Genomic DNA, 12,900 nt, shown 5'->3' on the forward strand with positions numbered 1-12,900 from the left:
TCTGTCCATGTGTGTGCCCAGAAAGGGCCATGGGTGCATGCTGACAGATGGCCATTGGGGCATCATTGCAGCAGGGTGCCCGAAGTCAGCTGCAGATGGAGGGAATTCCATATTCAATTAGAGGGTGAGGAGGTTGTATCTCAAACAAGCGTGCTAAGCTTGAATAAAGGAGACTATGAAGGTATGAGAGCGGAATTGAGTAAAGTGGATTGGGAAAATAGATTAAAGGGTAAGACGATACATGATCAGTGGTGTACATTTAAGGAGTTATTTTACAACTTCCAAAAAAAGTATATTCCACTGAGGGAAAAAAAGGGTGTAAAAGAAAAGACAGCCACCCGTGGCTAAGTAAAGAAATTAAGGATAGTATTCGACTAAAAACAAGGGCATATAAGGTAGCCAAATCTAGTGGGAGGATAGAGGATTGGGAAAACTTTAAAAGACAGCAAAAAATAACAAAAAGATTGATTAAGAAAGGGAAGATAGATTATGAAAGTAAATTAGCAAAAAATATAAAGACAGATAGTAAGAGTTTTTGTAGTTATATAAAAAGAAAAAGGGTGGCTAAAGTAAATGTTGGTCCCTTAGAGGATGAGACCGGGAAATTAATGGTGGGAAATATGGAGATGGCAAAAACACTGAATTAATATTTTGTATCAGTCTTTACAGTAGAGGACACCAAGAATATCCCAACACTGGACAAGCAGGGGGCTATAGGGGGGGAGGAGATAAACACGATCAAAATCACTAAGGAAGTGGTACTCGGTAAAATAATGGGACTCAAGGCGGATAAATCACCTGGACCTGATGGCTTACATCCTAGGGTCTTGAGGGAAGTGGCGGTAGGGATTGTGGATGCATTGGTAATAATCTTCCAAAACTCCCTGGACTCAGCAAAGGTCCCGGCAGACTGGAAAACTGCTAATGTAACACCCTTATTTAAAAAGGGCAGTAGACAGAAGGCTGGAAACTATAGACCGGTTAGCCTAACATCTGTGGTAGGTAAAATTTTGGAGTCCATTATTAAGGAGACAGTAACAGGACATTTGGATAATCATAATTTAATAAGACAAAGTCAGCATGGTTTTATGAAGGGGAAGTCATGTTTGACAAATTTGCTGGAGTTCTTTGAGGAAGTAACATATAGGGTGGATAAAGGTGAACCAGTGGACGTAGTGTATTTAGACTTCCAAAAGGCATTTGACAAGGTGCCACACAAAAGATTATTGCTTAAGATAAAAAATCACGGGATTGGGGGTAATATTCTGGCATGGATAGAGGATTGGCTATCTAACAGAAGGCAGAGAGTTGGGATAAATGGTTCATTCTCAGACTGGCAATCAGTAACCAGTGGTGTTCCGCAGGGGTCAGTGCTGGGTCCCCAACTCTTTACAATCTATATTAACGATTTGGAGGAGGGGACCGAGTGTAACACATCAAAGTTTGCAGATGATACTAAGATGGGAGGGAAAGTAGTGAGTGAGGAGGACATAAGAAACCTGCAAGGGGACATAGACAGGCTAAGTAAGTGGGCAGAGATTTGGCAGATGGAATACAATACTGGAAAGTGTGAGGTTATGCACTTTGGCAGGAAAAATCGTAGAGCAAGTTATTATCTTAATGGCAAGAAACTGGAAAGTACTGAAGTACAAAGGGATCTGGGGGTCCTGGTGCACGAAACTCAAAAGGTTAGTATGCAGGTGCAGCAAGTGATTAAGAAGGCCAATGGAATGTTGGCTTTCATTGCTAGGGGGATAGAATATAAAAATAGGGAGGTATTGCTTCAGTTGTACAAGGTATTGGTGAGACCGCACCTGGAATACTGCATACAGTTTTGGTGTCCATACTTAAGAAAGGACATACTTGCTCTCGAGTCAGTACAAAGAAGGTTCACTCGGTTGATCCCGGGGATGAGGGGGATGGACATATGAGGAGAGGTTGAGTAGATTGGGACTCTACTCATTGGAGTTCAGAAGAATGAGAGGCGATCTTATTGAAACATATAAGATTATGAAGGGGTTGGATCGGGTGGATGCAGGGAGGATGTTCCAGATGATGGGTGAAACTAGAACTAGGGGGCATAGTCTTAGAATAAGGGGCTGCTCTTTCAAAACTGAGATGAGGAGGAACTACTTCACTCATAGGGTGGTAGGTCCATGGAATATGCTGCCCCAAAAAGCTGCCGAAGCTACATCATTACATAAATTTAAAACAGAAATAGACAGTTTCCTAGAAGAAAAGGGAATTAAGGGTTATGGGGAGCGGGCAGGAATTTGGACATGAGTCTAGGTTCGGATCGGTCATGGCCCTGTGGGTAGCGGAGCGGGCCCAAGGGCCGTGTAGCCTGATCCTGCTCCTGTTTCGTGTGTCTAATTCTGTTAGATTCAGGAGATAGTCCTGTCATAGTGGATTGGCGGTTAGGATCAGATCAGCCATGATCTTATTGAATGGCGGAGCAGGCTCGAGGGGCCAATTGGCCTACTCCTGCTCCTATTTCTTATGTTCTTATTAATCAGAAGTTTGCTAAACCATCACTCACCCTAACGATCCGTGTGAGGTCGTTGAATTTCTTCCTGCACTGAACAGGGGTCCTGGTCGCCATGCTGCTGGAGTTGACCCTCACAGCAACCTCCCTCCAAGATCGTCGGTAAGCCTTCTGATTCGGCCTCTTGCCATTATCCGGATACAGGACATCTCGACGGCGTTCAACTGCAGCCACCAAGTGGCCCAGAGCCTCAATGCTGAAGCGCTCTGCTCTCTGTCTAACCTTCTCCATGCTGAACAAGTTTGTAACGCCAGACAAGGGCGAGCGCCGATTCTGAGGCCTACAGGGCGTTGGGTGTTGAAGCTCAGGCTGACTGACCCACCCCTTTAAGAGCCGGCCGGCGCCTGGAGGTCTCGTGGTTTCCCGTAATTGAGATCACCTGCGCTGCGCCCGTCCGCGTCGATATTGAGTAGCGCCTGAACTTTTGCGCCTTAAGAGCACCGTGCAACGGCTGAATTAGCGCCTCAATCCCCTTTGGGGGCGATGCAACCCAATATCTCGCCAGGCAGCGATAACTTTCGTCTGGCTATAAACTTAGCGCTCCGCCAGTTCTAACGCCTCAAGCGGGGCTATACCCAATTTCTAGGCCATAGAGTCATAATGGCACAGAAGGAGGCCATTCGGCCTATCGAGTCTGTGCCAGCTCTCTGTAGAGCAATCCAGTCAGTCCCATTCCACTGCTCTATCCCCGTAGCCCTGCAAGTTTATTTCCCTCAAGTGCCTATCCAGTCTCCCCTTGAAAACATTGAGTGTCTCCGCTTCCACCACTTTCGTCGGCAGCGAGTTCCAGGTCCTCACCACTCGCTGCGTAAAAAATATTTTCCTCACGTCCCCCCTGTATCTCTTGCCCAAAACCTTAAATCTGTGTCCCCTAGTCCTTGTACCATCAACTAGTGGAAACAGCCTATCCCCGTCTAGCCTATTCAACCCGTCATAATCTTGTACACCTCTATCAAATCACCCCTCAACCTCCTTTGCTCTAATGAAAACAAATCCAGCTTCTCCAACCTGCCCTTGTAGCTAAGATCCTCCATCCCCGGAACCAATCTAGTAAATCTCCTCTGCACCGTCTCAAGTGCCTTCACATCATTCCTAAAGTGTGGTGACCAGAACTGGACGCAATACTCCAGTTGTAGCCTCATTGAGTATTCTAGCCTTGCCCTGCGCCTCTAAGCACATATCAACTTCTTTGTCCCTAATAGGCCCCACCCTGCCTCTTACTACCCGCTTACTGTTTACATGCCGGTAGAAGATTTTTGGGTTCCCTTTTATGTTAACTGCCATTTTACTCTCATATTCTCTCTTTGCCAATCTTATTTTCATCTTCACTTCCCCTCTCAACTTATTGTATTTGGTCTGGTTCTCCCTCGAAGAATTCACCTGACATTCATCATACACCCTCTTTTTTTGTATCATCATCTTCTCAATCTCCCTCATCATCCAAGGAGCCCTTGCTTTGGTTCCTTTACCCATCCCTCTTGTTGGAATGTACCTAGCCTGTACTTGGAACATCTCCTCCTTAAAGATCACCCATTGTTCCGTTACAGTTTTTCCTGTCAGTCTTTGGTTCCATTTTACTCTGGCTAGATCCTTTCGCACCCCATTGAAGTTGGCCCTATTCCTGTTTAGAAGTTCCACTCTAGATTGTTCCTTGCTCCTCTCCATTGCTAATCTAAATCTTATGATACGATGATCACTCGTACCCAAGTGTTCTCCCACAGACACTTGGTCAACCTGGCCCTCCTCATTCCCCAGCACCAAATCCAGCAATGCCTCCTTCTTAGATGGGCCAAGAACATACTGGTCAAGGAAATTCTCCTGAACACATTTCAGAAATTCCTCCCCCTCCTTTCCCTTTACCCTCCCATTATCCCAATCGATATTTGGGTAATTAAAGTCCCTCAATATCACCATTCTATAGCTCTAAAGATTTATCTTTAATTTCTATTCTCCATGTGCTGATAATGAAGGATAGCCTACCTGTCTTTTTCATCAAATGCAAATGTCTTTGTTGGGTCCCTGGATGGCTGAGCAAACTTATCCATTGAGCAGCTGAAGCACATAGACCAGGATTGCCTCAGCTTCACATCCCAGTCTTTGTTGAGCTAGTTGATTTCTTAATTTTCTTCAGATGATTGTTTATAAGTTTTAAGGTGCTTACCTGCAATTTTTCAAATTACAGTAAATGCATTAATAAGAGAGGGAGTGAGCAGTCAAGATCTTGGAGACCACAAGTTGTTCATGTGAGCCCTCACCGAATGGCTCTGTGGATAAATGCATTCTACGGCACACTACTGAGCCGTAAAGACCAGGATTGTTCCCAGTTTGATCTGAAGTCTGTGCTGAGTTCGTTTCTGCAAGAATGGAGAGCTACAGTTAATCTCCGATTCCTTGAGTCAGGTGGAGAAAAGATCACCAGGTTTTCATTCCTGATTTGCTATCATTGACCTCAGTGGGAAGTGCACATGTACAGACATCCAGTACAATCAGAATCCAGCTCGACCATGATGCCTGCCATGGTGGGATAGCTTGCCAGTGCTCGCTGTCTGAGCTCATTTTAAAAATGGCTCCTTGCCGTGGTGCTGATCGACTGCCGCTGACTGTTGAACTATATTCATCGTGCGGCAACACCTTCAAGAGAGGAAGGGGTGATACAGGGAGGCTATTAAAAAGATTTTCAAAGAATTGGTGGTAGTCTTTTAGCAGCAGTTTTGTGAAAAAATGAAAGCTACAGTTTGGTGTGATGTGATTCACAAACTGTTACCAGTTTCACTTCTGTAGACAATAATGGTTTTGAGCGGCTGTGTAAATGTATTTCCTTGATTTTTCTGTTTCAATTTTTTAAAGTGGAAGGATGTACTCCAAACATTCAAAATATACAAAAGAAGTAGATTTAAAATACATCTTTTCACATTAAAAAAAAATCCGTTGCCATACCCAGTCTCCTTGCTGCTGGGCTGCTCTGCTGGCGTCAGTCAGTGACTGGAAGGGTCCCTGTCTACCTTGGTGGCTCCATTGATTTGCAACATTAGTTATGAGTTTGCAATAGCCTGAAAATCAACTGGTCCCAGAAAACACATGACTGACTGAGCATGGCATTGAGTCTTGTTGACATGAGGTGCCGAAGATACACTGACTCATTTATTTCTTCCTTCAAGCGCATGCTTCTCCCCCCGCCCCGCCATATTTTCTGACCTAGTCTTCCTTTCCCTCTTAAAGTCACTGACTTGCTGGGAAACAGTTCCATGGGCGTCCTAATTGACCATTCTTTTATATGTGAGCCTGGACAGTAATCAGCTGCAGGATAATTGCCTGAGAAGGACATCATTGAAAGCATGTTTACTCACCAGACCATTCTGAAACTTATGTTTCATACTTGAATCAATTGTCAATGAGTATAAATTTGGCCGAGATCTGAGTTTTTACTGGTAGTCTACGTCTTTGTAATTCGATATCATCATACATTGGTGAGATAGAAAAATGTTTTGATGCTGTGAGAGGAAAACTTGAATTGATATATAATCTAAATTTAGTCTCCATATAGATGATCTCTCCCCATGCAATCGCTACTTCCAAATTTACCCTCTCTTTACATTCTTTTCAACCTTTGGCGGTGCCTGCAATAAGGGTCTTGGTCCCCTCATAAATTTAAACAAAAAACTGCTGAGAGTTGTAACTTTATTAGATTGTTTCAGGGAGCCTGCAGTTCATTGGCTCACAGATTAAACCAAGGGCATATTGGATTTTCCAACTCCCTGAAATAGGTTCAGTGTCATAGATGAGGTGGGAAATTATTTATGTTAGACTTTGCATACCTTGACTCCAAAAAAGGGAAATGCAGTTAATTACTCATTACTCTGTTTCTATAACAGCCCCAGTCTGAGCCGTGCACTATTTAAAGATCAGAGATGAGCTTATCGTACTCTACAGTAGTATCTGTGGCTTTGCACAGCTGTGATATTGGCTAGTGGAGGAAGATACTTAATTTATACTAATGTTAAATTCAAGTGACTTGGTTACGTGACTGGCTGATGCCTACCAAACTGTGCCATGGAATAATGGGATATGGATTATGTTCCTATGGTTTCCCCACACAGTTGGACCTTTTGTGAAAAGGCATAGAGTAGAGACAGGATTGGATGAAAAAATATGATCTCCTTAATCCAATTCTTCAAAAGAAACCATGCTGAAGCCCCACATCTGGGCCTGAGCACATGACCTAGGTTGTTGCTCCATTGCAGTAGTGAGGACATAGTTATTTTAGAGCTACTGTCCTTTGAGATGCTAAATCAAGGTCTCTTCTGCCTATTAAGGCAGATGTTTGAGCCATGGTACTTTTTGAAAAGCTGGGTGTCTCTGTGTCTTGGCCAATGTTCTCCTCTCAACTAATAACACAAAAAAACCCAGTTTAACTAGTCAATCATCTTGGTGTTGTTTATGGGGGATCTAGTGGCACAGAATGGCTGTTGCATTTGCCTATTGCACTGTTAAAAGTATTTAACTCTCTTGATCTTTCTCCCTCTCTTCCCCCATCCCTCCCAGCCCGGCCACACACACTCAAATGTTAAATCAAGGCAAGGCAAATATTATAGCAAGCACTCAGTCTGTAGAGGATCCAGGAGGGATCTGTCTGGAAAATGAACTGCGGAGACAGTTAATACAACAGCAAAATATTGCGGATGCTGGAAATCTGAAATAAAAACAGAAAATGCTAGAAATACTCAGCAGGTCAGGCAGCATCTGCAGAACCAGTTCTGACGCAGGGTCATTGACCTGAAACGTTAACTCTGTTTCTCTCTCCACAGATGCTGCCTGACCTGCTGAATATTTCCAGCATTTTCTGTTTTTATTGCGGAGACAGCTAACTGGTAGAAGGGTGGGCCCTTTAGGCCTGATTTGGAAAAGTTTCATGAATCATTTACTTAAACAAAGAAAGGGGAAAAACTGAAACAAGGGAAGAAGAAAGTGAAGAGTAGTTGTTCCACATTTGCTGTTGTCCAGGAGGAAGGCTAGAAATATTGGCATTGTTCTGGAGCCATGAGGCTGTAGATATGGAGATCTGCAAGTTTTGGGAGTGTATGAGGCTCCACCTATTGGTAGAAATGTGCAGTGGCAGGTGTGACTATGCCTCAACTAATACTCCCAACACCATAGCAAAATACTGCGGATGCTGGAAATCTGGAAAAAAAAACAGAAAATGCTGGAAATACTCAGCAGGTCAGGCAGCATCTGTGGAGAGAGAAATAGTTAATGTTTCAGAACTGGAAAATGTTAGAGATGCTACAGGTTTTGAGCAAGTACAGAGGCGGGGGAGGGGAGGAAAGAACAAAAGGGAAGGTCTGTGTTAGGTTGGAAGGCAGGAGTGATTTAAATGACAAAAGGGATGATGGTGCGAGGCAAAGGGAAGTGGTAATGGGACAAGTAAAGAAACAAAAGATGGGTCTAGAGGAGATGTAAATGACATAAGCAGAATCATTACCAGCACCTGCTGTTTGGGGAAATAATGGGAGCAGTAGTTATGATCTGAAATTGTTGAACTCAATGTTGAGTCTGAACTAGTACTGTTCACTCAATAAGAAATCCTATTGAGGTGCCCCCGAGAGTCACGACATATGCCCAAATAAGGATAGTGCGCTAAACATGGTGAACATAATATATTGAGTTTTGATGATGGACTCTGTTTGTCTTCTGTTTGTAAAGGAACTGGAGGATGCTGCAACACAGGCTGCATTTGAGGAGCAAAGACGTTTGCAGACACAGATGCAGCTGCAAGATCGATTCAGACAGGACCTGGAGCGAGAAAAAAATGTAAGCGCAAAGTACTTTATGGTTTGGTTTTAATAATCATGCATGGCCAATTTACTATTACGATACCCACAAATAGTGCCCCACTTTTAAAATCATCTCAATTTTTGTTCATGTTTGAATGTGAGGAATCGAATGTGCGTTGTTTTTCTGTGGTTTATTTTGTACAGAAGTCAATCTTTGTACAAGTGGCCTCTCCGAGCTGGTGTACTGATTGTGTAGAAAATTAGTTAAAATCTTATGGTGGTTTTGTATTGCAGAGTGCAGCCAGTGGCAGGCTCGTAGTACTCCCTCGCTGGGTTGCACTCCATAGTATAAAAGCCCTTACACTCTGGGTAACCAAAAGCATTGTGGGTTCACAAATGTGTCTTCAGATTAATGCAGTTGGTTTCACAAAAGTAAATGCGGGAAAGCAATCTGCTGCATGAATCAACAATGAGGTCTCTTGGCTCACTGGGAACTTAGCTAAACCTTTGCAGACTCATTTCATTTAGAACACTCATGGCCGATATACGTGGAGGCTCATCCATATCAGGCCAGGTGGGATTCAAGGCCAGGCCCCACAAGTAAAAAAGTAGTATTATAACCCACTGTGCTGCTCAGTGCCAGGTGTACAGCTATTTACAAAACAATTAATGCTATCTCTTATCATTGGAGGTTTGAAAGCATTTCAGTTAGAGCACATTGTTGCAGTACTTAATTTCTGAATTACAACACATGTAATTGAAGAAAAGGGACTTCCTACTTAAGTTGCTTCCTGTACTGATTAAAAATGAGTGAGTCCAGTCCATGGTGTACTACTGTAGCTGGAGGCTAATGTTCCACGAGGCTTCTGCTGCTCGAACACTATGCAACTTGAGTAGTTTGATGCTGGCATTAATAGTAAGTATATTTCACGGTGCATTTAAGAACATAAGAAATAAGAGCAGGAGTAGGTCATTTGGCCCCTCGAGCCTGCTCCGCCATTCAATAAGATCATGGCTGATCTGATCTTGGCCACAACTCCACTTCCCCGCCCGCTCCCCTTAACCCTTGACTCCCTTATCATTCAAAAACTGTCTATCTCCACCTTAAATATATTCAATGACCCAGCCTCCACAGCTGTCTGGGGTAGAGAATTCCACAGATTCACGACCCTCTGAGAGAAGAAATTCCTCCTCATCTCTGTTTTAAATGGGCGACCCCTTATTCTGAAATATGCCCCCTAGTTCTAGATTCCCCCATGAGCGGAAACATCCTCTCAGCATCCACCCTGTCAAGCCCCCTCAGCATCTTGTATGTTTCAATAAGATCCCCTCTCATTCTTCTAAACTCCAATGAGTATAGGCCCAACCTGCTCAACCTTTCCTCATAAGACAACCCCTTCATCTCAGGAATCAACCTCGTGAACCTTCTCTGAACTGCCTCCAATGCAAGTACCTCCCTCCTTAAATAAGGGGACCAAAACTATACGCAGTACTCCAGGTGTGGTCTCACCAATACCCTGCACAGTTGTAGCAGGACTTCCCTACTTTTATACTCCATCCCCCTTGCAATAAAGGCCAACAAAATTCCATTTGCCTTTCTAATTACTTGCTGTACCTGCATGCTAACTTTTTGTGTTTCATGTACGAGGACGCCCAGATCCCTCTGTACTGCAGCATTTTGTAATTTCTCTCCACTTAAATAATAATTTGCTTTTTTATTTTTCTTACCAACGTGGATAACCTCACATTTTCCCACATTATACTCCATCTGCCAAATTTTTGCCCACTCACTTAGCCTGTCTATATCCCTTTGCAGATTCTTGGTGTCCTCTTCACAACTCGCTTTCCCACCTATCTTTGTATCATCAGCAAATTTGGCTACATTACACTCTGTCCCTTCATCCAAGTCATTAATATAGATTGTAAATACAGAAAACTCTCGTTTAAACGGCACCTAAATACCCGGAATTCTCTATTAACCGGCAAAATTCTCACTCTGAAAACAACACCTCAATAACCGGCAATGTGTCCGAGTCCGAGTCTCCCGCGGTGGCCGAGTCAGTCAGTGGGGGTAGTTCTCCAAACTGCCACTACTCGGCTTCTTGGCGCTGTCGGAAGTTGGAACACCTCAATACCCTGTAACCGGTAGTCTCTTTTGATCCGCCATTTTACAGGGGTACTGTGTGTCTCCCACGCTGCTGGTAGTCATTGCATTGCATTACCCTCAACTGGCAGTACTGTACTTAATCAAGCATCTTCCACCATCCATTTAACACAATATTCTGTAGGTGAGTACCCAATTACTGTATATTGCACATTTCTTGATTTTTTATTTTTCTTTGTTAAAAATAGCCTCGGTAGATAACCCTCTCCGTCATCCGGAATTTTTGATCAACTGGCAATACGCCGGTCCCGTCGGTGCCGGAAACCAAAGAGTTTCCTGTAGTTGAGGTCCCAGCACTGATCCCTGTGGCACCCCACTAGTTACAGTTTGCCAACTGGAAAATGACCCATTTATCCCGACTCTCTGGTTTCTGTTAGTTAGCTAATCCTCTATCCATGCTAATATATTACCCCCAACCCCGTGAGCTCTTATCTTGTGCAGTAACCTTTTATGTGGCACCTTATAGCCTAGAAATTCAGTTGTTTGCGCCAGCCGCTAGCGCCTTAGGAGGAGGAGAAGTGGGGCGCTAAGCGGCTAGCGCCCGGGCGCGGTGCGATCTGCGTCTCTCGTGAAATTCAGTTAAGATTTAGCGGCGGCGCAAAACCTTTGCGCGCGCTCAGCTGCGTGCGCAGATCCTGACGTCATTTCATGGTGCAACGCCCTTTGTGCGCCCCGAACCGGAAATTCAGTGGCGCCGGCCTATTGTGCGTCTGGCGCCCCCAGCGACTGGTAAAGGGGAACGTTTCCCAGTCACTGCGGGGGGCGCTAATTAAAGGGGACTCCTCCTGCAGTATAAATGTCAGCCATTTTGCTTCACTCCTTCTTTGTGAGAGACGGATATTTGGAGAGAGACAAAGGGAGAGAGCTTTCTGGTTTGACTCAACACTCGCTCAGGTACTTGTGGCTTCAGGCCACAGCTTTGCACTTGGATTTAACTTTCAGTGCCATAGCATTGATTCGATACATCTAATGGGGGCTGCAATGGGTGCAAACGTTGGCTTACTGCATTGCATTCAAAGGGCTCAGAGACGCCGTGAGAGAGTGCCAGTCATGGCCAGATGGAGAAGGGCCAACAGGCATCGGCACAGGAGGCCTTACCCACCCAGGGTATGCCGCCAGCAGTTCTCATATCTGAACATGTCTGAGGAGCAGTGTGTTCGGAGGCTGCGATTCAGAAGGGAGGTGGTCACAGAGATCTGCCACCTGCTTCAGAGAGATCTGCAGCCACAGCTGAGGAGCAGGACGTCTCTGTTGGTGGCAGTGAAGGTGACGGTGGCTCTCAACTTCTATGCCACCGGCTCCTTCCAATCCGCTACAGGGGACATTTGCAACATCTCCCAGTGCGCGGTACATTGCTGCACCCGCCAGGTGACCAATGCCCTTTTCAGAAGGAGAAGTCAGTTCATCTCCTTCCCCATGACCGTGGACAAGTAGCAAGAGTGTGCAATGGGATTTGCAGCATGAGCGGGCTTCCCCATGGTGCAGGGTGCCATTGACTGCACGCATGTGGCTTTGCGGGCACCTCTAGAGAATGCCGAGGATTACCGCAACCGGAAGGGCTACCATTCGTTCAACGTGCAGTTGGTGTGTGACCACAGGCAGCTCATACTAGCTGTCAATGCCCACTTTCCAGGCAGCAGCCACGATGCCTTCATCCTGCACCAGACTTCTGTGGCAGACATGTTCGAGGCCCAGCCTCACCCACGAGGATGGCTTCTCGGGGACAAAGGCTATCCTTTGTGCACCTGGCTGATGACCCCGCTCCGTGCGCCCAGCACCACTGCTGAAGAGCGATACAATGAGAACCATCAAGCAACCAGGAACATCATTGAGCACACAATCAGCGTGCTCAAACAACGGTTCCGCTGTCTGGATCGTTCCAGGGGAGCCCTACAGTACTCGCCTGAGCGAGTCTCCCATTTCGTTGTCGTGTGCTGCATGCTGCACAACCTGGCTATCCGCAGGACTCGGCCACTGCCAGCAGACATTGGAGGACCACCAGAGGAGGAGGAGCACCCGGACAGGAGGGATAAGGGCCGTCCGTCGGCGGCTTATTGCAACTCGGTTCTAGGCCCCCTCTCAGGGAATGGCTTGTGCCAATGAAAGAGGATGAATGTAGCCACTCCGCAAGCCCTCAGCCGATCAAGGCAACAAATACTTCCAAAAGCAAACATGGACAGTGCGATTAAAGAAAATTTTTTACTCTGATAACTCTGTGCCCTTCCCGCATAACAAACTAATTCAGAGAAACCCCCCCCAAAAAAACACAACAGTCTCGGCCTTTATATTAAAAACAAAAACACAACAGTCTCGGCCTTTATATTAATAACAAAAACACAACAGTCTCGGCCTTTATATTAAAAACAAAAACACAACAGTCTCGGCCTTTATATTAATAACAAAAACACAACAGTCTCGGC

The 12,900-nt window shown here is 45.2% G+C and overlaps 1 protein-coding gene across 1 annotated transcript in view; it reads left to right on the forward strand.

Annotated features, from left to right (window-relative positions):
* swap70b (switching B cell complex subunit SWAP70b) overlaps positions 1-12,900 on the forward strand; it is a 143,183-nt gene that overhangs the window by 105,805 nt on the left and 24,478 nt on the right. The window contains exon 8 of the mRNA XM_086007984.1: positions 8,246-8,353. Coding sequence (XP_085864110.1) covers positions 8,246-8,353 — 108 coding nt within the window. The remainder of the gene's footprint in view (positions 1-8,245; positions 8,354-12,900) is intronic.

This window comes from Somniosus microcephalus, chromosome 15 (genome assembly GCF_052327205.1).
Source record: "Somniosus microcephalus isolate GS21.2 chromosome 15, FLI_Smic_1.0, whole genome shotgun sequence".
Classification (NCBI taxonomy): Eukaryota; Metazoa; Chordata; class Chondrichthyes; order Squaliformes; family Somniosidae; genus Somniosus; species Somniosus microcephalus.